Below are 25497 nucleotides of genomic sequence, written 5' to 3' on the forward strand. Positions count from 1 at the left end.
GGAAAACGTATTTGTTCGTGGAATCGAGCAGAACAAGGACTGCACATCCTTGACACGGTACATCGAGTTTCCCAATTGCATGTCTAGTGGTAATCCTAGTGTCCTCTTACCTCTACTGGATATTGGGTGTTCGCATAGAAATATATTTGTTTTCAAGCATTGTATCTCTCTATAGCCCAAGATGCTAACCCAAGATACGCCGCCCCATTTGTACCAGGGGGCGTCACCTTGATCTCCACTCTAGGCACCTTCTGTGTCAGGGTTGACGCTACCATGGTCCAAGCCGGCAGCAGGGGAGCCGTTGACATCATGGCCTGTTTGGCAATGCTAGTTTTTTTTTTGCCAAGGTGTCGACATGGGGGGCGACGCGAGCGTGGCTAGGAGGGGGTTGAAGAACACAAGTTTCCTTTTTCTTGTAGAACTTATAATGTTAGCTCTGGTAGGAGTGAACTAACCCAGATCTCAACATGCTCCATGCAAGGGAGGTCAAGTTCCGGGTTATTTTCATGCGGTGTTTGGAGGTACCTTATGCAAGCATGGGCAAGGGTAATGATATTTATAACAAGCCACATGTGAAATGGAAGATACAGAAACGAAACAATGACTTCTCTTTACAATGGTCGATAAGACAGTCTTATCGATTAGAGAAGATAAAAGAATGTTATACAATGGATTATCTCTTAGACTTAACTTCAACAATTATTGTTTACATTCTCTTTAAATTATGGCATGATTGAAAATAAACTGGAAAATACATAACCTAGATAAGCCATCTCGTACAACGGAGAAATACATCTCTTAGCTAAGAGAAGATAAAACCCATTTTAACATTTCTCCTGTTCGGCTCAACAATTCTCCTACGTGTCATTGCTACATAAGACCATGCACGCCCTAACTATCTATCTAGAATCATAACATATTTTATGTTTACAAAAGATAAGAGAAGACCATCTATCGCAAATGTCTAAACTGATTCAATTTTGGACAATGCGCTAATCCCCTCGTCTTTGCAGCTTCAGATAGAGGCCACAGAAAAAATGGAATTCGATCATCTAACTGTCAAACTAATGTCGTGGGTCCCATGAGATCCACTGTGGCATGTGTGGCCTCTGTCCTCTTGCTTCTTGAGCTGGCATTGGCAATTCGCTTGCTGAAAGATGCGGATCGCTTCCAGATCTCCTGCCGACCAAAAGGCGGAGACAGGTGACACTGAAGTCTGAAGCCATCCTTCCATCTCGCCCGCTGCATGTGCCGTCCCTCCAGCCCTATTTATTGTGTTGGTGAATTTATCCCCGTCAATTCTAGTGGCGTGTTAATAACGAGAGCACTCGTGTGGGAGTGCACATGTGGCAGCACATGCTGGGCCATAGTGTGTATGTTTCTGTAAAGTTGTAATCGAAAATAGAAAATCCAGATTTCCCAACAAACCACAAACCGACCAGCGTTCCGTGCACAAAGATGTGGATATGACACGCCGGGGCGAAAATTGCTGTACAAAGCTTTCTCATTGTCAGGAAAATTGCTGTACAGAGCTGGCTCGCATGGCGGCCACGTATCATCTATCTGCACAAGGTGATGATCACCAGCCTGCCTGCCTACTCGTCGTCTCTCCTCTCGATGAAGCTCAAGAGGAACCCGCTCACGATCCTCCTGGCAATGGGGTTGGGTATGTGGCGGCACAGCCGGCCGTCGACATAGGCGACCACACCTGAAGCCGCGAACCTTCCCACGGTCCACAGCCTGCCCCGCTTCACCAGGGCTCCTTCGCTGGACGAGGATTCAGCTCCGCCTTCGCTACCTGTGGATGACTGCTTTACTTTGGACGTGATCTCGGCGATGGCCTTGGTGGCTTCCCGGTGCAGCACGCGCACGGCGAAGCCCACAAACAGGTGCTCGCACAGGGTGATCACCGTCGGGGCAATCTTCCATTCCTGCAGTCAGTAACAAGTCCAAAATTATCGCCACGCCATCTTTGTCAAATAATAGCCGACTCTTTGCCTCAAGATAGCAGACTGATGCCAAGAGGAAACTTACAGGCTCATTTCGCAAACGGCGCCAAGAGCGAACTGTAGAAGCATCTCCTTTCAACAATCCCTTGCTCACAAGAAAGCTCTTCACATTTTCCACAATCTCATTTATGAGAGCACTATTTGGTGGTAGATTTTTCAGGAAAACCTGGAAAGGAGGTGTCCCATGCTAGAGCGTAAAGATTACGCAGAATAACATTTGTTTTGCACATGTGCTCTCTTCGAACAACAAAAAGTACAAGACGGTGATGATAGTGTGCAGTCCATAGCAAAAGCAAACATATAGTACAAGGAAATTACCTGGTCATCAACCACCCTGACACGAAGGTATTCTTGTTTATACATGACTTCCAGCATAGCTTGTAGGTACCCTTCGATGTATAGCTGAGCAGCGACACAGGGCATGTGAGAAATCAGCGTTAAACAAAAATACAGTGTCATTTCACAGTAAGTTGTGAACTGAAGCCCTAAGCTTCGAAAGTACAATATACTAGCAGAATAGGCAGAACCTCATCAAGTCCAGCGCTGCGATCAAGTTTGATCTTTCTGTCTGGACCACCCTCCATTATAGCCTGCCCTAACACAGATGGCTCCATTGCTAACCTCAAGATACCTCTGTGGAAGCCAGTAACCTACGAAAGAGGAATAGAGTAATTTTTTATGACTGAAGGGCAGAAGCCCAATGTACTGTCATATACAATAATCCCTTTCAGAAAAAAGGGGCAAATTGGCAAGAAGGGGAGGGATGTATGTCTGTACCATGCCATTTAAACCATTTGTTTCTGCTCCTTTCACAACGTTATCTGAAACTTCCGTGATAGCAGCAAAGAGAGCATTTGAACTTGCAGTTTTGACCTACATAAGATCAAACATTTACATTAATCCACAGGAGATCATTGTTGATCCAGCAAGTTTCAGAGGCTCACAGTTTTCCCAAGATCACCAAGGTACCGCTTTGTTCCACCTGATTTCATATTTTTGCTTATAAACTTAAACATGCCTGCACAGATGAGGAAAGTCATACAGCATTCTAGAAGAAGCCAAAATTAAATAAAATCATTAATTTAAGTCTATATCAAGGTACAAAATAGTCTAATTTTTAGATGAGAAAGAAATATATTATGATAGTGCTTGCCTAAGTTAAGAAAGGCTATATCATAGGTCATGCCTCAGAAGAACATGCACCATAATGAGTGAAAGAAACTCGAATGAACATCACATTTAAAGCTTTGGTAGCAACAAACTTTCAAAATAGGATAGTGACTCTTTTGATCAGTAAAAGTATCTTCTCAAAAAAAAAACTTAGCCAAGTTTGAAGAAACAACCACATGATAATAGAATAACCATGAATCATTTGCCAAAGACAAAATGACACATCTTACCTATAGTAAGACCAGGAAGGTTGAGTGAACCATCAGAAGGGTCAAAGAAAACATCAAGAACAGATGAAGCAGAGTCATCAAAGATCGAGGCGAAAGATGGAGGAAGCAGCAAGCTTCCCTTTGTTACATAGATTGCCCTCAGGGCATACCTATCATCAATTGCTCAAGATTAGTATCTGTTTGGATGATCAAAACTGAACAGATAACACCATACGAAATGGAAAAAAGTTATAGCCATAGTTTGTAGACAAACAATGTTTTGTGTACCATGAATAGTGCTGGGCACATTTTAGAAATAGCTCACGGAATGTAACCAAAGCATGATTTAGGAGAACACCATTGAGCTCCACTGATGAATTACTTATCTCAGGCACCTAGGAAAAGGTAAAACGAGAGGATTTTATATAACTATAAATATGGATGACCACCGAGATTCGTACCAAAATCAGGAAAGGTGTCATTTGAACGTAACTTGAGAGCTGTTTTAGAAGTACCTTTATAACGCTGTGCAACAATGCACTCAGAGCCTCTTGAGCAGAGCTGTAAGATGTGTGTGGACTTCCAGGACGAAAGCTTGCAATGATCTTCAGACATCAGATTTATAAGAAAAACTTGACCAGCAAGTAAACATTGAGAATGTAATGCGATAAATCAAAGAAGCAAAACAAAAGGAAGAGCAAGGCACCTTAATTGGATGTACTTCGAATTTTCTAAAATAAAATTGTGTGCTCGGTGTACCAGTAGGAGCAAGGGATGTTCTCCAGAATGGTACAAGCTTCATTAATGTTCTCTCATCAACTTTCAAATCAATAGGCTGTCACATCCTTTTGTTAGTTAGAAGGTTTATTATGGCAGTGATAGTAGTGAATAACAAATGAACCAACCAACTAAGTTAAACAAGATGTAAGCACACCCGTTATATTACCTGTAGAATTATGGCACAGTAGTGGACTTGTTTGACACTAGAATTGGTTGAATTGAGTACAAAAACTATACGAAGAATACTTTCACTGAGAGCATCACCCTGAAGTTTGTTCATCCTGAGAACTGACCCAAAGGAAGCTCCATCCCACTTTTCATCCACATTTAATGACTGCAAGGTTTTCATGTTTCAGAAACTAGAGCAAATTTTGGTTCCACCAATAAATAATCAAGTTCAAATGCGTGGTTAGCATCAATTTAAAGGCACAAGGATCACTACTTACATAAATTGCAACAGAGATATGCTTGTATCTATCTGTGATAACTGAATCAGCAGATAAATGCTGAAGTCTTGCCATTAATATTGTAGAAGGTGATTGGAGCCTTTCGTCGCTCTTCAACAAGGAGACATGAAAAGATAAAACAGATCAAGATTGATTCAAACATTGAAAATGGTATCTGTCATGCTCAGGGTGGGTAAACCTAGAATCGAACAAACCTGGCTCTTATCAAGAAGATGAATACACATATAAGAAATTCTGAACTGTGCACGTGCTATAGGCCGTTGGACTTTCTCAGCTTTGGGATTCTCTACATGTTCACATATCCGTAGAACTCTTGTTAAACCATCGGCATACACTTCATATCCTATCTTAAACACCCTCAGTCCAAATGAATCATCATATCCTTGTTTTCCTGAACTGAGTCCATTACTGAACGAGAAATCCAGATTGAGCCTGCTAGTTTGACGCATCTTCAGGAATGGCTTCCATGGACTGATTTTGTCAATTTTAATTTCACGCAGTGCCGGTGTATCTGAAGAAAACCAATCAGTATGTTAGACATATAATTAAAAAAACATAGTCAGCACTAAAAACAGTGTACGTCAATTGATGGGGCCTCCGACGGAGGGAGCAACCTCACTGGATCACAAGTGTATAGGGTATTCACCCATGCTCTGGTACCATGATGAACACACCATGGAAATTCTGTTACATGCATAATGGGCCGCATGGTTAAACTAAAGCTCCATTCTGTTCCCTAGGCTAGATAGCTGACCCAAGCACGCAAGAAAGCGTAAACACAAATATCTACTAGAATTGACTGATAAGATTTTATCAAACAGTGAAAAATTCCCAAGACAAGAATTCATGTGAATAACTAGATCCATATCACACATATATTGCTCTGTATCATCAATATTGTAAGTTGCGACATTCCTTAACAGTTGCAAAAAATGTAATATGATAGATCGCTGAAAATTTCCATTGCAGATATAAAAACTCACTTCATAAAAGTAAGGTCCGCAAATTTCTGTTTACCATTCAAGAACTAAGTGGTAGAATAACTGTTAGCTTTGTGCTTTGTAGACCATTGATATTTCAAATTTGTGCTCAGATGCATGTGATATTTCAGTAGTGGAGCTTAGTGCAGCACATTATGGACAGTAACCAATTTTGTAGTTACTGATAACTAGCCACATAATACATTTTTCAATAGAGCAATAACTCTTGAGAATTAGGAGATAAGAACTTGCCAACAATGCGCACAACCAACTTGCGGGGTAAACTCAAGTCATCCCATGCATACTGTTCCGAGTCTTGAGGGTGTAACATATCCGATTCATCTGAATCCTAGAAATTCCAGAGAAATTCAAGATTTATCAATAATATTACAATACATTATAATTCTGTTGGTATGATATATAGATAGAATTTAGAAATGCACTCATACCTTCTGGAAATACATGATAGATGCTTCATTCAAGCAATTCTCTACCCGATATGGTAGTGCAACCTTTGGTGGCTTAGTGAAGTGTAGAACAAAAGACGTATTCTCTTGAACAATATCAACAGAAGCAAACTTTTTCAGCTTCCCATCTTGTAAAGTGTCTCCTTTAATAACATCTGTTTCCATGCCTTCTGATCTTCTAAATTTCATGAAAAAACGGCCAATTGATGAAACACAAATTGGTCCGGACCAACTATATCCTGTTTCTTTTGGAGAAAACTGGATAAATATGTGTGAATCCTCGGATATATTTTTGTGCTTCTTTAGAAACAAATCGAAGTAGTTTCCTTCTCGCTTTTTTCCAGGTTTCCATGTCTGTAAGGTAGCCCTCTGTTTAGCTTCAATTGTCAATCCATCCATGTCATCCTAGTCAAATGATAACCAAAAACATGAGTACCAGATGAGACTGTAATCATGAAACAGTAATATTTGCCAGAGCAAAAGTGAAGCACCTGAACAAGACATTGGCGAACAGCAACTGCAGTAGCGGACTCATTTGAGATAACATATCTTGGCACGATTAATACAACTTGTGATGACACAGGCAAGCCATAAATAACAGGTTGTAAAGACATGCCAAAAGCTGCCATACGATGGGGCAATACACTATCATGGATCTCCAGAAAAAATTCAGTGAAGCCAGATAATGCTTCTAAATCAATAAAAGCTTCTGACCCTTTCTCTTCATGCAGGCTTATTCGCAGTTTGTTTGACCTGCCATGTATCAGATCGTCATTTTACATAAACATGTTTGCATACCTGGTGCCAGAAGGTACATTCAAACACATACTGCTCTATATTGGCACTACGAAATGAACACTTTCCTGGCTTTCATGTACTCGCATTTACATGACTAAAATAATCATAGGGGCATAGCACAATGTGGCAATCTAAAAAAAGATGTGGTAATCTTTCTCAATCAATTAAAACACATCCATTCATTCACACTTTGAATAACATAGAAGAAAAGGAAATTATTCATGTGAGATGGGACACATGCATATCATCCCACTGAACCTGTTATGGAGAAAATATTCACTGATTCACGATTCTGGTTTTCTGTAAGTTGCAGGAACTACATGTTAGAACTAAAGACAGAGGGGACTTAAGACGTTGATAGTCAACTCGACTGTGGTCAGTATGTGCATTTTGGCCATGTATCATAATAGCGAATGACTCTTGAAATATATATTTTCCTGGTGTTTAACCAATCCCAACATATTATTGCAAAATAGTATTGCTTGAGTTACACTATGACAGCACTGAAATTATTTCAAGTACTGAAATTATTGGTGATCTGCAGAAAAACTGTGACATAAAACTAGAACTGAATGAATGTTGTGTGAGCTCTAATAGATTGCCTGCTGTGACAGAACTACTGGATTGCATCAAGGACTACCAAACAATGAACAAAACTCAGGGTGATTGCTTACTTTGTAAACCAGGAGCTCATTGACATCGAGGACAAAATGCAACCATTCTGTGGAGGAAGATTAATATTGTCTTTTCCAGTTACAGACCTGCAATAAATAAGCACTGTATGATTAATTCTGTAAGAATGCTTTACCAATTACTGAGCATTACATTCAGCACCACGTACGCAGGTAGTGATTTTTGATCGGAAGCTGTGCACAGCAAGGAGTAGTCACTGGCATTTTGTAATGTATATCTTGTGAAAAGAGCAACCTGAACAATCAAGAGAACGATTATCGGGTACATCATTTTGAATCTTCCGACTTCGTAAAATATGCAGTTTCACCAGATATCACTGGAATAAGAGGAAAAACAAACCATAGACTCATTCTACCTCAAGCAAGCCTTTCTCTTGACGCAATAATCTTAAAGAAGAATGAAACTTCCCAGGACCAAATTCTAACTCCAGATCAAGGAATTGAGCCTGAGCTGTCTGCTTTTGCATTCTCTTCACCCAATCACCACTATTAGCTACCTTGGACTTTGAACCATATGAAATTAGTGTGACTGAAAAATTGAACATGGCAGGATTCACATAGAAGTAAGCACTTGAACCACTTGTAATCGTTGCCTGCTTTCCAACGAGACCATAATTATCTTCTCTGATATTCTCTGCATTATCATAATATGTAAGACTCGGTAAACCTAGCATTTTTTTGTTTGCTTTCCTCAATGGTTAGATGCTCATAAAATAAGAGTTTACCTGGTTGGGAGTCAGTCAGAAGCACATGTATGTCTGTCTGCAAGAAATTGTACACTTGGACAGTCGGGTATATAAAAATTTCTCTCTGCAACTGTAATGCCACCGATGCGCTTCTGCCAGATACACGTGTACCATTTGTAGGCTGCAAAGGCACATCTCTACCCAGAGTATGGATTAAGAAATGAAGATCCGTTACGTGTTGACCATCAATAGAAACAGGGCAACTCAAAGAGCTGAAAGAAGACTTCATGGAATCAATACTGAAGGCTTTCCTTAGGTTATAATTAAGTTTATCTATGACACCAGATATGCGGATTGCTTTTTCGCCGGTTATGTCTTCGGACCACTGCACTATAGTTTCACGGCTAAGATCAGAGTGCTCGGAAATCTCAGGTCTAATTGACAGCATAAAATTTCCTGAAATTCAAGAAGCATGGATTGCACAATTGTTAGAGAAGTGCCCTCTAAACTATAGAAAGGGAAAAAGGAATATATTTCAATAAAAGGTGGCAATCTCAAGGAATTGGACTACATATAACAGAAGACATATATGAATAGATCTAAATTTCGTGGGGGTGGGACTAACCAGTTAAGTATCAAATTCAGTAAGAATGGCATGCATGATCCATATATCACACTAATCTGTAAATCATAAAAATGAAAGCTACTACCACTGTCCAGGCATGCTACTGTTAACATGCACAACTGATATCATTGCACAAGTATCTAAGAAAAGCAGATGGAAGTTGATGTTTATAATGTGGACAAAGATAATTTAGTAAATTATATAGATGTTAAGAACTTTTTTTAATCCTTTGATTCCTATAATTTTTTCTTACATATCAGTTATGTCAGGAGATATCACATCATGCATAACACATGATAATCATGCCAAGAAAGGGTGCAGTTACTTGCCGAGAGCTAGAGCCATCAACGCTTTTTTGGGTCCTCCAGATAGATCCATCGCGTCAAATACTCCAGTAGATTCATCAACCATGTCACCACATCTAACTGTGACAAACGCTGCTTCTTCATTAGTTTTTTGTGGCCTCTGAAACCGAAGTTCAAGAGGAAAGTCACTCTTATTATATATCCTCAACAAAGGTTCGACTGAAAGGGATAAACCTTCCTGCAGTGAGTCAACATTAGCTCTGAGAGAACAGAATCAAATGCAATATTCACTAGCTAACATAAGCATTTGCTTTCCTACCACAGAATTCTGGGACACCTTGACCACAACAAATGGTCCAGAGAAGCGCCTTGAATCTACAGTGCTCAGAGGAACAAAAACGTTACAATAAAAATACCATCACCACTCCACAAATAAAAACGAAAGCAACAGATTCTAACAAGACAAAAATACATGAAATGTTTTTGCCTTAGTGGTCTAATTAAGTGAAAATTGAAAGAGGACCATGCAATACAGTCCCAGCTCCCAAATCCAGAACTCATTGCCCTCAAAATGGATTGGTTGTCACGTACTCCCTCTGTCACACAAAGAATGTACTTTCAGCTTTCTTAGAAACTCAAAACTTTCTTAAGTTTGACTGTGTTTATACAAAAAAACAAGTACCAACATTTATGCCACCAAATTAGTATCATTAGATTCAGGATGAAATATATTTTCACAGTACCTATCTGGTTTAATAAATATTTTTATACTTCTGTGTAAACTTGGTCAAACTTTGAGATAGTTTGACTTTCCAAGAAAGCTGGAAGTACACTCTTTGTGGGATAGAGGGAGAAAATCAAAATTTGTCAAATAGAATGCGTATGTAAGAGTGCTTTTGGTGTATAAGTCCATGAGTAAATTTCTCAGAAATACATGTATTAGCCCATTTAAGCTGAGCTGCGCCACAAGAACATGTCAAGAATGTAACGGTATGTGTAAAGAAGATATACTTAATTTTAACAATGCTCATCTGAAATAAATAAATTTCAAATAGCAACAATTCTCTAAAGAAGACAATATTTCAAAGAGCCTTTGGATCAAGCAACACAAGCCTAGGACCTAGACCACTTGCAGAACACAAATCCAAAAGCCAATGCTGTTGCATTGAATTGTTGATGAATATAGTTGTTGAAAGAAGTACCTTTGAGAGATGATACTAGGGTTCTCCATGCGAAGATGCCAGGCTCATGCAGAGAAATATTGATTGGAGCAGTTGAAAATGCCCCTTCCTTGAATAAAGAAAAAGAAACCGCGCTCCGATCATGTGGGCGATTATCATCAACTATTAAGTGTCTGTAGGACACGTAAACATAAGAAGAAAGTTAGGAAATAGCAAAACAAAGAAACCACAGTAGCATGCAAGACAAAAAAAATACAAAGAGTGGCATAGAAACTTGAGGAGCAATACAATAAGATGAAGCGAGTCCACTGACACTTAAGTTATAGCGCTAGTGAAAAAATGGGGCGAAAGCCAGATTCGTCGTTGCAGAAACAATGATGGATAATTTAGAGGCACCAAACACTTGGTCAAGAACTGAATGCCTATTTTGAGAATTTGCACAAAAGAGGTTCCAAAAATCAAAAGACTAAAATCACAAGCATGCTCCATAAATTTTATGATTAAAAAACCTGGAGGACTCATAGTCATACACCATTTGTTGGTCACAATGTACAAAACGTACACCTTGATAAGATGCTGAGAATACAAAGTATTTAGATAACCAACAAAATGAACAAACCTCAAGAAAACTGAAGTTGACTGTTGCCCAGGAACTATTGCATCCCCATTATTTTGAAAATGACATACAAGTGCCAGCCTTGAGTTGTTCTCTATCTGCAACAGTAATGAGTAATGCTCATACATCAGTAAACTAGAATAATACTATTGACAAGACAGGAAAAAATATCTGGAACAAAACCTAAAATATGGTAAGCCCCAAAAGTAAAATATTCATATAGGAAAGTTCAAGTTCAAACCTTGCAGCAGTTAGGAAAAATAGCTGAGTTTCTCACAGCATATGGACCCATCAAGTCTAACTTCCCAACCAAATAAAGCAGCACGTCAATTGAAAGCTCATTTATAAAAATATCCACCTGCAAGAATGAAGGAGATCCTAAAGCATGCTACAGAAAAAGAGGTCTGTCTAGTTCAAAATAAGCATATTAATAGAGCATTGCACCTGTTTTAAATGAAAGTAAAAACGGAGTGGTGTCCTGCTACGTCCAGTAACTGGATCTTCGTTGGAAAATCTAAATCGGAAGAACACATAGGAGGTGATAGGTGAGATAAGGTTCTCCCTGTACGTTAGATAGAAATAAGTCAATTTCCAATCTCCGAGCCAACATCGAATGAACAACTAAAAAATCCATTAGTCAACAAAACAATGACTATTAAGAAAGTAGCACATCACATACCACATATCTTTGCGTGCATCATAGTACTGCCCTGAAACTTTGAATGAACTTAGAATCCTGGTCTTGGATGGGTATATTTGTGTAACAACACGGATATCACTTATGCAGTTTTGGACAAGTGGAAAAACATCACCAGTATCAAACACTTCATGGGTAATGGTAAAACTTATCTTATCAATACTCATGGTTATATGCTGTGAACTTGCACCAGCTTCCAACCTATCCATTAGAGCAGAAGGCAACTCATCTTCCAGATCTAGATAAGAGTTACCATCCAAGTTCGTATTGGGAACAATGAGCCTGGCAACATCCGAGAATAGGGATTCATCTAAAACCTTCACCTTAAATGGATTTCCTGGCTTTTTAACAAATTCCAGTAGCCCATCCACAAATGCAATGCCATAGTTGTTTTTCTTGTTCACAAGGTGGTAACAACTACTTGAGATAACCTTGCAAGATTTGACATCATCGTCGTCATCCTCAAAACTATCAAACCCGAGAGGAGATGTGTTCCACAGTGAACAAGGTTTGTCAACAAATGAAGAAACTTCAACCAAATCTGATCCTTGAGAGAAACTAAGGGCCAGTTCTTTGCCTTCATCAACTTTTGCATGTAAAGATAAAAGAGAAATATATGGTGTGTCTGATCTCCATGTCTTATGGTGTTTCACCTGAAAATAATATCATGTCATTTTTTGTTTACACCCGTGCTATTTCCTACAGCACCCGGTTAGCTGAATATTACAAGTGAGAAATTCATCACGGTACATAGGTACAAAGGATTACCCTAAATAATGCGTGTTCACCAGCAAGGGAATAATGGTATGCACCGACCACTTCATATTCTATTCCAGTTTTTTTGACTGATACATACATCTGTTGATCAAGATCTCGTATAGCCACAATTGCTCCTATTATGGCAGAAATACATGGGTTAGTAGAGTGAATTTAAGTGATATAAGAATTTGGTTGATGTCATTAAGCATAATTACCATCAGGTATAGTATAATCTATATTATCCAGCTGCTCTTGTTGAACGGTGTCACCAATCTCTATTTCCTTCTGAGATGAGGTAGAACTCAGCATTCCTTGAAAAGGAGCAAGTAATGAAGAGATCATCTGCATAGTTCCAGATATAGTTCATTGGTAGAAGGAAAAAAGTAACAAAATCCCAACCACTGTCCAAAAGATGGCAGGTAAGATTAGGAAATCACCTCAATGCTTGATAATGAGATTGCCACCTCCAAACCAGAAACAAAACCCTTTCCAAACCAATCACCACTTAAACACATCAAATTAGAATCTCCATCCAATTCTTTCTTCTCGATCTTAAGAGAAGTAGAGAAATGGCTGAGGATAAAACTCTTATGTGAAGAAAATTCAATTGATGTGTTGCCCGTTGAACCTTCCACGGAGGAAGTTGAACTTGGAGGAGCATCACGATCACGGGTAGCATTATCCACTCTGTTAGATGGAAGATATTCTTGAATTTCAGACTGAGATGTAAGAGCAATAGACTTGCTGGACCGAAAACGGGGTGCTGGCACATCTCTATATTGCTCACAGGTAGTCTTGGGCATACTACTAATAGTGGAGACTGAAAGATGCTTCACTTCAAAAAACATCTTCATGCCAAAATTCAGTAGTTGAAGGCTTGCATCAACCTCAAGAGTTAATCCCTGATATATACCTAAGTGCATAGAAAGAAGATTAAATTATCAGGAAAAAAGATTGCAACTCTCCTTGGCTGTGCATTAAAGAATGAAGTTTATAAACTCAGTTACCAGATTCATCCACCACAGCAAATGTAAGAGAAATCTGAGATAAATCAATATCTAGACATTTGACAGCACTCAACTGGGATTCCTCACTTTGTGAATGAAAAACTACAGACACAGGTGATACTTCCCCTTCTGTATAGGTGTTCCTCACATTAGGGTCACTTCTTGTAGAGACTGCAGTTACTGAATCTTCGGCTATATTTGAAGTTGCACACAATGGGAGATCCATAAGCAACCAGAAGTAAAATTTGCAGCAGGAAACTAACTTAGCTAAGAGCATTGTTTCAAGAAATATCAAGCCACCCTGTAGTTAACAGGAATGTCTTAGTATCACAACAATAAGAAAATATGCTATATGGGAACAATTGAGAGAGAAAATCGAACACTTTATCTCACAAATGACACAATTATTAGAAGCTTGTAAAAACAACATCTGATATTGCACAGAAAAAATAATGTTTATCTAAAAGTAGCAAAAAAAAAATCAAAAAGGGTGCTGCACCTGGATTTTGCATTTGAAAATCTTTAGATTATCATGGATCACCAGAGAGATCTTCTGTTTGCTGGGCTGATTTACTTCAGTTAAATACTTATGAATTCTGCGGTCTCCAATATAAATCTCAGTAAATTCAATTTCAATAGAATAGCAAATTCCCCAAGAATCAGAAACGCGACCACTTCTAGATTCATTTTCTATTTCCTCATTGGTCAACCTGTCTTTAGTGGGATTAACACGCACATGAAAGATGCATTCTGTTATAATCAACTGGTTCTTGTTATATGGTAAACTATCAAGCGCCGTTGTGCATTCAAGTTCGTTCTCAATTATCAAAGACTGAATTCCAGAGATACTAACATGGATGTCTGCACTTTGTCCGCCAAGCAGAAGTTTCAGAGAAGAACTTCTGATGCAGAACCCAACACCCAAAGCTAACATTTCAAGCAATTCCTGTGTTGATATGCCCTCAAATATGGGTGAGCCACTGATGTAGGTTATGATATTGTTGACAAAGGCCGCAGGATTTGGGAAAAGTCCACCACGGGAAGCACTAAAGATGATGCATGTTGATTCCAATTCAAGTTCCACTTCGACCACGAGTTCTGTATGAGAGTCGAATGGTGCTTCCTGGGAAATAATATCAACACCAAGATCTCTTGTGCTCCCCGTAGTATTTTTATTGCAAAACGATGCTAGCCTTCCAATAAAATCTTCAGAATACTTAACATTAACCAAATCAGAATTCAATGCCACCAACTGCATGCTTTCAACAAGCTGTAATGATGACATACTGTTAATAACCACAACAACAGGCATGGGATAGGATACCAAGCACATAAAAAATTAACAGTGATGGAAATAGGAAGATCTTTCATTTGTTGTTCATAATTTGGAGTCTGACATGATTGTTCATCCAAGTCGTGCACAATTTAGTTCTTGTATGACTACTCATCTAATAATCCTGTAACATAATATCATATGTTACTATGTTTACTGAAAAGATTATATAAAATGTCTTAGATTCAATACTGTTGAAAAATTGAAAACTTATGCACACACACTTACCTGGCAAACTGTAAACAGTTCGTCCATGTAGAACAAAGCTATACAGCCAGCAATTCCTCCACCTAAGTTCATTGACAGAACATTTCTGGCCACGAAGAAGGTATAAACATACTTCCTGTAAGGTGTACATATAAAAGGATTGTCAACAAAAAGGATTTTCAACAAAAAAAAAAAGACTGAAACACACTCACTCGTGCAAATTGAGGTCATGACAGCTAATTTTGGATTTAAGAATTAATTGTAAAATTGCTGACTTTCAAGAGTTGAGGAATAATTTTAAAATATATACAAGATATTGAAAGTATGAATTCTCATATTAGTTGTAACTTATTGGAGTTAACGCTATTTCACACAACTCCTAGAAAACCTTTTGAACTCAATGCCTCATAGCAGACCCCAAATATGAAACAAATAGTTTAGATAACATACTGAACCAAAATACTTTTAGATTCGTAAGTTCATGCAAATGCAAGGTTGAAATGTTACCTGTCTGTTGACAGCTGGAAATTGGCCGACATCGGTCCAAAAACATGACACTGCTGATTGGCTTCTATATTATCTATCAGAAGAGAGAAGCCAGCCAATTTGAAGTAAGCATCCAACACAATATTCCCTGAATAAAAATGCCTTGCACTACTTTCCGCTGCAAGATAGGCAGGTTCTTGCACTGCCTTCTCACAAAATGTATTATGTGTTTCTTTGACATATGAATTAGATCTCAGGGGAGTAGACAGAGATGCTGGCCACATAGCACATTCCACATATGCCAGACTGAGAACTATGCAGGACTTGTCATTCATCTGAGAAAACAGGGGCACAAACTTACTTTTGCAATTTTGTAACAAATTATTTTTGTCAAAGGATATCCGGATACTGGGACCGGCGAGCAGTGCTGCAATATGAAGGGTATTTTCCGGAATAGCATCCGACATCACAATTTTCATTCTCTGAGTCAATGATCTCAATGTATCACCTAATCCACTTGTAGGAGTTACACCAGCACCAGTACTGTTCGAAAGGTCTGGTAACTTTCCGTTTAGCTCTTTCAGCTGTTTGTAGTGTATGAACTGTCTATGCAGAATATAAGTTGATGAAGCACACTCATAATCCAAATCAAGGTTTAGTTTCCCGACTGTGAATCTACATTGCTGAAACCCACTTGAACTTTTGTAAGGATCGATGACATATGATTTAAGTTCAAAAATAACAGAAGGCTTTTCATGATGCATCACACCAGATTTATTGTATACAGTGCTAATTACCATCCATTCCCTCCATAGTTCCTCCATACCACTCCCTAGAACAGCAGTGGTAGAATCATCACTGTGGGAAAATTCATCAGCTTGGTTTTTGGAAAATGGGTGCATACTGGCAGGATCACTCCAGAGGATCATCTTAGAATCAGTGTCTTCAGCAAACTCTGATGTTTTAAAAGATGAATTCCTACTAGGTTTGTTGCTATTATCCGCTCGTACCAATTTTGGGACACCAGCGAGGAAAGTCTTCAGTTCCCCAAGAACAAAAAACAACGACTGTGTGGTGCAACCAGCTGAGTAAAGTAAGCATGATGACTTCATTACAAGATGCATCGAAGGTAAATTGACGCGATAACTCCTCCTTCCATTGGTCAACCTTTTTATACTGGTGAAGTGATCAGCAATAGGTAACAAGATCACGGAGAGTTCCCCAAGGTGGACACTGAACTGAAACTCCATGTCTGAATCATAAGAAACGCTAGGAAAATTATTTCCGCTGGATCTAGGTGCTTTATTTCCAGAATCCCTAGTTCTCCACACTGACCAGAATATGAATACAAGAAACCTCCATAAACATAAAATAGGAGATAAAATTTTCATCATAGAACAAACCAGAAATGTTTTTGATGATTCTTGCTTGTTCTGCTGCTGTGACATGATAAGTTTTGAACGTGCCACACGACGTGCTCTAGCGATAGCTTCAACAGGAATTTTCTCCTCCAACTCAAGCACATTTACCCAGTGATCTCTGATAGCTTCCAACACTTTCCTGTTTCTTGATACCCTACTGCAGTTCTCCTTTATAACCTTGTCAGAGGGATATCCGACTAATGATAGCAACAACACATAAGCATGAACATAGGACTGCCAGAAAGTAGCACATCTTAAGGCCTTGCTCAAAGAAAATCTTTGGCCCACTATCGAGCTGTCAAGCTTTTGCGCAGCAATTTGCCAAAGCTCTCTACCACTCCTAATCCCGTAGTCTTCCTTTTGGCCCGTAATATCCAACAATACCATGAGTGAAGTAATAGCTTTTGGTGAAATTTTGCAGCATGCGTTCGGAACATGGATGCTAAAATCAGCAGGTTGGAGATTATTCAATTTAACACAAGCAGATAAGCCGGTGAAAGATGCAGTGCCATCTGTACAATCATTCTCCTTCAGCATAAACTCAAAATCATCACATTTAACAAGAAGGTGATTCTTCTTTCTAGATGACATAGAAGACCCAACTAATCCTCTGAACAGAGAGCTGCGAGAAACAAGCTCAGGACCAAACTGCAAGTCGGTTGCCCTCAATACCAAAACATGGGAGTCATCAAGATATCGTACTTGTATTGTGATATCACCAATCCGCACCTGACTACAGTTCAGAAGTGCACTGGAAAATACCGAGGTAACCTTATCTTCCAGGGATCTAACTAGACCTTCAATCATCTCATGCAACATTTCACCCTAACAAAAAGTAAAAAACCACAAATTTTAATCAAAAAAAAATAGCAAATGTGTAGTAGCATGGCTAAAAATACGAGTGCCGCTGATGATTAACACAGACGGAACTTTGCATACAGAAGATAAGCACGTCACGCAGCAGTCTAACTGAATGACTGATTTTCCTAACCTAACCTGCTGGCAATGCACAAGCACACAAAGCAGGGATCACATCCCACAGTTCCGTAAGCTGACCGCAACCTAGTTGACATTTAGTAGCAGCACAGATACACGGAGCAGGGGTAACAAAACCGCAAAGTACAGATGTCAACTTCTTGCTTCAGCAGTTAAATTTTTGTCCCACCATAGTGCTAGTGTATGTACATGTCGTTATCACAAAGGCGTGTAGAATTCTCACCGCCATCACAGAGAATTGGCAGGGAATACTCATCCTATCCTAGGAGAAAAAAGGCTAAAAGACTACAGCAAATGGGGGAGTTGGCGGCCAATTTGGCCGTGGGTGCTTTGTGATCAACAGTTGTTTCTCGTTCTACAGAGCTTAGGAATTAAAAAAACACTTGCAGCTGGGGATAGCGTGGGTGAGAACTTCGCACCTGAGGGTCCATTGATGCAATCGCTCGCTTCTTCTCCTTGGAGATCCATTCCTTGATGTCTGGCCGCTGCCTCCGTGGCGCAGGCTCCCTTCAAAACACACAGAAGTGCTTCGTCACTGACCCATTTAAGCCATCCGTTTCGTGATAACATAGTATCATACGAACACAATGCGATATGGGGGGGAAGACAATTCTAGCAACATCCAGCCGGCGTGAGGATAAGGCATAGGGAGTACTTCCTAGTTCCTCCCCAACACAACAAGCAGTAATGCAGTAATGCATATGCATTGCCACGACCGCACGGGGTAATAGAAATTACCTGAGGGTGAGGGAGACTTCGACGCCGCGTAGGACGGCGGCGAGCGCGGGGGCGGCCCAGGGCGAGGCGGCGAGCTCGACCTCGGCGACGGCCGCGCGGTCGAGCGTGGCGGGGAAGGAGGGGGAGTCCGGCGCGGAGAGCGCGGCGGCGGCGAGGTCGAGGCCGCGCGCGACGGCGCGGCAGCGGAGCGGGCCCAGGTCCACCCGCAGCTCCCCCGGGTCCGCCGCCAGCCACGGCCGCAGCGCGCCCAGCAGCCGCGCGCGCGCCGCGTCCGCGAGGCCCATCGTCGCCGGGAGCGGATGGTCTAGGGCTCCATGGATGAGGAACTGTGGAAGCGGGGGATGGGTTCGGGTGAGGTGAGGTGATCGGAGTTTCGAGAGGGTGTCCGGATTGGAGCGGTTGGGGTTTGGGTTTGCGCTAGCTGCTGGGTTTGTCTCTCTCGCGGAGGTCGGCAGGAAGGGGATAGGTGACACCTATGGTGCTCCCTACCTATGTTATTTGACACAACTTATCGTGTTTCCATTTTTTTTCAAATATACTCGAGATACCAAACAGCAGGATAAGAGCATCTCTAGACTCTAGCGGAGCCCGTATATCTTTGAACAAAAACGCCGAGTTAGATGTTTTTGTCACGGCGCAGATCACAAATCGAACTCGCGAACTGAAAAGGCGAAAATCAAACTTCGCAGGAAAATTAAACTCGCGATTGAACCCAGTTTGCTCCGATCAAGCTTGATTCGTCGATAATTTACATTAAACTAGCCAAAATACATGATAGTTCGCTACATTCGCTAATTTGAGACCTAAACTACTAGATTAGGCCCCGGATTCTCACCGGGGCGCTTCCCGTCGGCGGCGGAGGGTTTTTCCTCGCCGGCGACTCCTACGACGATGAGCGCCGCTACCTCGAACGTTGCCCATCGGCGGCGGAGGGTTTTTCCTCGCCAGCGACTCCTACGACGATGAGCGCCGCTACCTCGAACGTTGCCCATCGGCGGCGTCGTGGTCGTTGTCGCGCAGGGGTATCGCTGGCAGCGGCGGGCTGCACGAGCCGGGAGGGGGGGGCCTCGTCTTCTCCTTCTTCAGCCGCCTCCTCGCTCGCTTGCCGGCGCACGATAGCATGCGGCCACTTACGTGCCGCCCGCTTCCATGCGCCGTCGGAGCGCACCCGCCTCGCGTGGTCCGCGTCCGCCCGTACACCCGGCGGACGCCGTGGTTCCTTTCCGCCGCCGCTTCGGCGCCTCCCCTACCTACGCGTCTTAACCTCCCCATTGCAGACGGAGGGTGGTGGAGGAAGCGGCGGAATGGCTCGCCCGAGAGGAGGCAGGCGACAGCGGCGGGAGTGAAAGCGGCAGAGGGGAGTAGAGTTTAGAAACCGAACTCCCCCCCCCCCCATATTGTCGCCGGAGTTTTTCAGTTTCCGCATCTTTTACGGACTCTGCTAGAGATGCTCTAACCCGTGACTTCTTCGGGAGCGCAAGTGTGCTCGTGGAGCCCCAATTCGAGCCCATGATACCAAACACGCCCTAGATGAATCAAGAGAGGACGGCACTGTTTTCTAACGCGGTGCTGGTGTTTTTTTTAACATGGGGTATTGATTTGGCAATAATGAAGAACGGACGATGTAGGCACTAACAAGGATGTAAATGGTACGGATAATTTCCGTTCCATATCGTATCCACTTCCCTTTTTGAGAATATGGTATGCATTTTTCAGAATCCGCCGGATATGGTTGCGGATATGGATATTCGTCAAACGGATATCCGGTGGATACATTAGCGAATATGGTATTGATAACACGCGATGGATACATATTATTCGACACTTTTTGCGGATAATTCGATGTTCTTAAAGAGAATAATCCGATAAAATTTGTCCAGCCACAAATACCTATACAACACGGTTAATCTATGTGTCCAATTATGCAAGTTCTGTCAGCAAGGAAGTCGATTTGCTGTACAAACAAGTGCACATCTTTGGATATAGTCCAATTTTACACATTTTTTCTTACTTTTTACATAAATGAATCATATTTCTCATTTTTGTGTGTATTTTATCGAATATATGCTTCTGATTTAAGTCCGCTTCGAATCCGCTCCGATCTGAATCCGTCAAGAAAGTACGGTAAAGGATATGAAAACAACAATATCCGATCCGATCTGTTTACACCCCTAGACACAAAGATTCATGGGTTAGCACATGACATACAAATTTATATAGATTTGGGCCTCATGAGACACATCAAAAAGACCTTACTCCTTTTTGGGTGCTTTCTATTTGACATGTTCTGCATGATCGGTTTCGGTGTATGTGTTAAGTTCTAATATCTCTCTTCTTATTTTTTGAACTTCTAACACCTCTCTTCTTTGCTAGGAGTGGATCTTCTTCTATCGCCTCGGAGCCAAAATTGGTCAAGTTATGCAAAATTGTGTTAAGTTCTAATCTCGTAATCAAATTTCTGCCAGGTAGGCCTTCGGGCCTACTCTTCAAGAAAAGTTAAAGACGAGGGACCGAGACTTGAAGAAAAGCCTATAAATCTCCAGCTCAAAGCCCAACAAACCCTCAAAAAAGAAAAAATATCTCCCTACTCCATTCGTTCAGTATTCCCTCCCATTTCCCCCTCATCAAAAAAAGAAAAAAGAAAAAGAAGACCTCCCGTTTCGCCAGCAGAAATCCCCTTCTCCAGCCATGGTCAAGAACCACGAACCCGCCACCCCGGCGGCCGCCGCCGAGACGCCGTGGAAGGGGCGGCTCCGCTCGCACCACGTGACCCCTCTCAGCTCCCGCACACCGCGGATCCCTTCCCGACCATCCAGGACCCGGAACGAGGATGCCCGGAGGTTCAAGACCCCGGCGACGGCGAGGTTCAAGACCCCGGCGACGGCGAGACGCCGCGACGAGGGCGACGGAACTCTGCGCCGGTCTCTGAGGGTTCTCGCGCGCCGGTTCGGCGGCCACGATGCGGAGCGCCCGATTGTGCTCGACGAGGAGGACGAGGTAGGGGCAATATACCTGTTCTTGGTTGCAGGAATGGGGGGCTCAATCTGGGGCGGGGGTACGGGATGTCATGTCGATGTGCCATGTTTCCTCCTCCCTGCGCAATGTAGTTGTGTTGAGCAGGGGGTGGCGTGATTCGGCCGCCCTGTTATGGTCTTCCTTGAACAGCTAGACGAAACCCTATCTTCTTCCCCCAAATCTGTCGCCGGTTCTTGATTTCTGGGGATTTCGTACCAACGACCAACTAAGAATGTTAGCATATCCCAGCACTTCGTGCTACCAAGTAAAATATTGCTCTACTTCTCCAACAAAAGATTAGTTTCTTGCTCTATGCTCTCTGCCACTGATATTTTGTTCATCCCCGTCTTGATTTATATCCATTTCATGCCTGTACTATCATCATATTAATATGCCTTGTAGCTGTAAGGCTTGAATCATTTCACGGTTGGCACTTGATCACAGATATCATGGTTTATCAATCGGTGATTCAGTCGCACCTTTTTATAACAGCGTAAATCCTGCGACGAACGATGTTTTAAGTTTTACCTGTTGTTTGCAGGAATGCGAAGTCAGGGGTAACCAATCAGCGATGACGCATGTTCGGAGATCTGCGCGGTTCCAGCAAGGTGATAAGAGTCTGAGTAAGCCACCAGTGGAGAAGGAAAGTCGCTGGAAACGGCCGCCGCGGATACCGAATCGCCGGGACATTGCCCATAGCAGGGAGACTCAAAATGCTGTGAAGAGCGGCAAGACGCGAGAGAATCCGACAAGGAGTAGCCAGAGAATTGCTGCAGTACAGGCTTCAGCAAGGATGAAAGAACACAAGGAGCTCCAGACATTGTATGAAGATTCCCAAGATCTTCCTGCCAGGAGAAAGACTGCACGTGCATCTTGCAAGAAGAGCGAGAGGCAAGAGACAAAGCCCAGTTGTTGCGAGGAGCCAACAAGGAAGAGGACGAGAGGCTCGGAGAGAAAGCCGAAATCAGGGAAGCAAAGTCACCCATCTGGTTGTCCACAAATTGCGCCTATCACTAAACCCAGAAACATCATCCACAAGAAGGGTGGAAATGATCCTTCTTCCATAGCGCAGCCTAAGATTAGTGATGAAACGCTGATGAACACCAAGGAAGGCAATGAAGAGATGTGTGGGGTTAAAGGAGGAGAACAGCAACAGCTTCGCGCCTCAGATGATTGGACGGAAGAGCAGGACCTGACATTGCGCCAAGCTTACTTCACTGCTCGACCATCCCCACATTTCTGGAAGAAAGTTTCCAAATTGGTATTGCTAGTCCTCCCATTTTGTTTCTTCAGTGGTGTGTTCATATCTTCGTAGATACAAGAGTTGTTTGATACTTAGTTGCAGAAATTGCCTTACGAAAGCATCATTCTGCGTTGTTGTTTTGGCTTCACTAATATCAATAGAAAACAATGAGAATGCTGCAGTTAAAATATTATTCTCGGAAAGGATTTTCCTGTTATAAATATATAATAAATAAATGGCCAGGTGCTATTCATTGGTCTTGGTGCTAGGATTTGCGATACTCCTCTGCAATGTTATGTTGATGTGCTTTTTAAGTTTTTTATAAAAGACTGCCATAGTCTGACTTCAACATACCAGTAGTGTCAGAGTAAGCAAAATAGTAGAGAGCAATTCTTAAAAACAAGAACACATAAAATTTGCAAGGGTTTGTAATCATGGTGAAAAAGAACATTTCACACTCAGTTTCTCCTTTTTCTTTGAAGGGAGAGCATTAATAGTGAAAAAATGCTTTATGTGTGGTATTTTATGGAATATACAGCTTACTGAATATGCACCTTAGAGCTAGTATTTTTTTTCCTTTTTTTAACTGAAAAATTCCTGTCATATAACTAGATACAAAAGTGCCGCAATGGTTACAATTAATTTGTAGATGCAAGAAAGTGACACTAACATACGACACAAACATGGATGTGGAATACATGGCCATCAGAACACGTTTCTAGCTACATGATTCATGCAAAAACAAGAGATCACAGATTGCTAATATTTTAGTTCTGCTCTGCAAGTGCTGTTTCAAATGGATGCAAGAAAGTGACACTAACATACGACACAAACATGGATTCACATACATGGCCATCAGAACATGTTTCTAGCTACATGATTCATGCAAAAACAAGAGATCACAGATTGCTAATATTTCAGTTCTGCTCTGCAAGTGCTGTTTCAAATGGAGTTGGTTTCTGCCATTTCTAGGGATTCTTTAGTCTTTATTGCCATGTCTGATTGCGTGTCACTTTTTTGACTATTTGGTACTTAGCTGAAGGACTTTAGTTGTTTGTCCTATAGATTACTCAGAATTTTTCTAGGTGATTTGTTCCTTTACCATTTTTGTTAGTTCAGCAATTGTTGATAGTTGATACACATCCTTTCAGGTGCCAGGAAAATCTGCCCAAGAGTGCTTCAATAGAGTTCATGCTGACCTTTCAACACCCGCTCCAATTGCCCCTCGTCCTCGAACAAGTAAAATACAGTTTTCTCCTCTAGGACATTTCAAATTGTCTGATTCGAAAGTTCCAAATCTCTTGGAACCTCTAGTTGGAAGACGAAAGACCGCCAAACAGAAGAGCCTAGCAGCACAGAAGACAGTGAGACATTTGCTGAAGAAGCATTCCCTAATTGACCAAGCTCAAGAGGCTGATCACTTCTCTATATTTGAAACTTCACCATCTGCTTTACAATTGAACATTCCGCTTGAGGATTCTCCTGGAACCCCTGACAACTGTATAAATTCCTTTCCCCTCGTCAAGTACAGCGCGAGTTCTTCAGCACGTAAGAGACCATTGTCAAAGTTAAAAACTAAGCAAGCTGAAGTGAGTCCAGCAGTTCTGAAGCCTATAAAGAATGTAGTTTTACATGAGAGGTACATTAATCAGTTGTCCCGAAGGGAGGTGGCAAAAAAACCTCGTAAGAAAGCTGCTGGCACCAAAGCAACTGATCCTGAGAAGCCTCTTTTGGAGCAGCAAGCTGGTGTTGTGAAGGCTGCGAAGAATGCTCTTATGTCAGAAGCAACAGACTTCATATGCCAGTTTAAGAAGTTACAAGCCAACTCCCTTGCACATGTTCTGGAAAACAGTGAAGACGATGTGGATAATTCTGTGTAGTGCCATAGTGGTTCCAAGATGCTTTTAGCGTATATGCTCTCCCCTCAATTTTAAAGCAGCCGGACAGCATGTTGTTAGCTAACTATAGTTAGTAGAGTAGGACTGTAAAGAGACTGATGATAAGTCATGGAAGTTATCGTTCAGTATATTCCAAGAAAGTTATCAATGCATTGCTAGCATTAGCATATCAAGGTTATGGTTATCACATACAGCTATGGTCAGGACCTCATACGCTTCATTTTCGTACAGTCCAATGCTATTTACATTCAGTTAAACTGTTGGTGATTTTACTACAAGATGTCATGCAGAGTAATTCTCAGAACTAACATATTCTCTAAGTCAACAAAGTATGGCAGCTGATCATACATATAGCCTGATATACTTTCAGTCATTCTTTTGATAAGCCTATGCAGGTCAGGTGTTCCTCACTTCTAATACCAGAACCCTTCTACGGAGTAGATTCATATTTTCGTGAATAATTTCCGTGTTACTGAGGAGGCACCTTTCCAATCAGGAATTCCCTTAGGGCAGGAAATCAGAATTGAAATCCAATTATAGTATTCCCAATGTCAAGAAACGTAGATAGTAGATAGTAATGGGACACCTTCTGGTTCCAGGTTTCTTTCTATGATTTCAGCACGTACAGAAGTTATGTGGCATGTTGCTAGATGCCTCGACTGCTGAAGTTGGAGTCGTTTGTAAAGCTATAGCTGATGTTGCAGGTTTTATG

General features: G+C 41.4%; 2 protein-coding genes across 3 annotated transcripts; one reads left to right on the top strand and one right to left on the bottom strand.

The window, feature by feature from the left end:
- Positions 1 to 1467: 1467 nt before the first annotated feature.
- On the bottom strand, positions 1468 to 14068 carry LOC124653172. 2 transcript variants are annotated; one of them, XM_047192238.1, is made up of 32 exons: positions 13948 to 14068; positions 13449 to 13640; positions 12879 to 13354; positions 12657 to 12783; positions 12451 to 12575; positions 11665 to 12335; positions 11430 to 11547; positions 11227 to 11343; positions 10989 to 11083; positions 10391 to 10542; positions 9508 to 9563; positions 9213 to 9426; positions 8298 to 8714; positions 7929 to 8206; positions 7722 to 7807; positions 7555 to 7641; positions 6574 to 6835; positions 6065 to 6487; positions 5868 to 5964; positions 4830 to 5146; positions 4615 to 4725; positions 4335 to 4502; positions 4095 to 4223; positions 3904 to 3993; positions 3677 to 3783; positions 3410 to 3558; positions 2954 to 3027; positions 2787 to 2882; positions 2537 to 2659; positions 2328 to 2411; positions 2035 to 2175; positions 1468 to 1931 (listed from the first exon to the last, which is right to left on the bottom strand). In XM_047192238.1, the coding sequence occupies exons 1-32, from the start codon at positions 13958 to 13960 to the stop codon at positions 1596 to 1598; spliced, it is 5931 nt and encodes a 1976-aa protein (XP_047048194.1). In that variant the 5' UTR covers positions 13961 to 14068; the 3' UTR covers positions 1468 to 1595. The 2 variants fall into 2 exon arrangements, with proteins under 2 accessions (XP_047048194.1, XP_047048195.1); XM_047192239.1 differs by lacking the exons at positions 13449 to 13640; positions 13948 to 14068 and having other exon boundaries at positions 12657 to 12752; positions 12879 to 12990.
- A 3700-nt stretch (positions 14069 to 17768) lies between these two features.
- LOC124653173 lies at positions 17769 to 24913 on the top strand. The gene is made up of 5 exons (XM_047192240.1): positions 17769 to 17783; positions 21363 to 21626; positions 22186 to 22399; positions 22475 to 22905; positions 24039 to 24913. Exons 1-5 carry the CDS (start codon positions 17769 to 17771, stop codon positions 24765 to 24767), a joined length of 1653 nt encoding a protein of 550 aa, XP_047048196.1. The 3' UTR covers positions 24768 to 24913.
- The last annotated feature ends 584 nt before the right edge of the window (positions 24914 to 25497 follow it).

Source organism: Lolium rigidum, chromosome 5, assembly GCF_022539505.1.
Source record: "Lolium rigidum isolate FL_2022 chromosome 5, APGP_CSIRO_Lrig_0.1, whole genome shotgun sequence".
NCBI lineage: Eukaryota > Viridiplantae > Streptophyta > Magnoliopsida > Poales > Poaceae > Lolium > Lolium rigidum.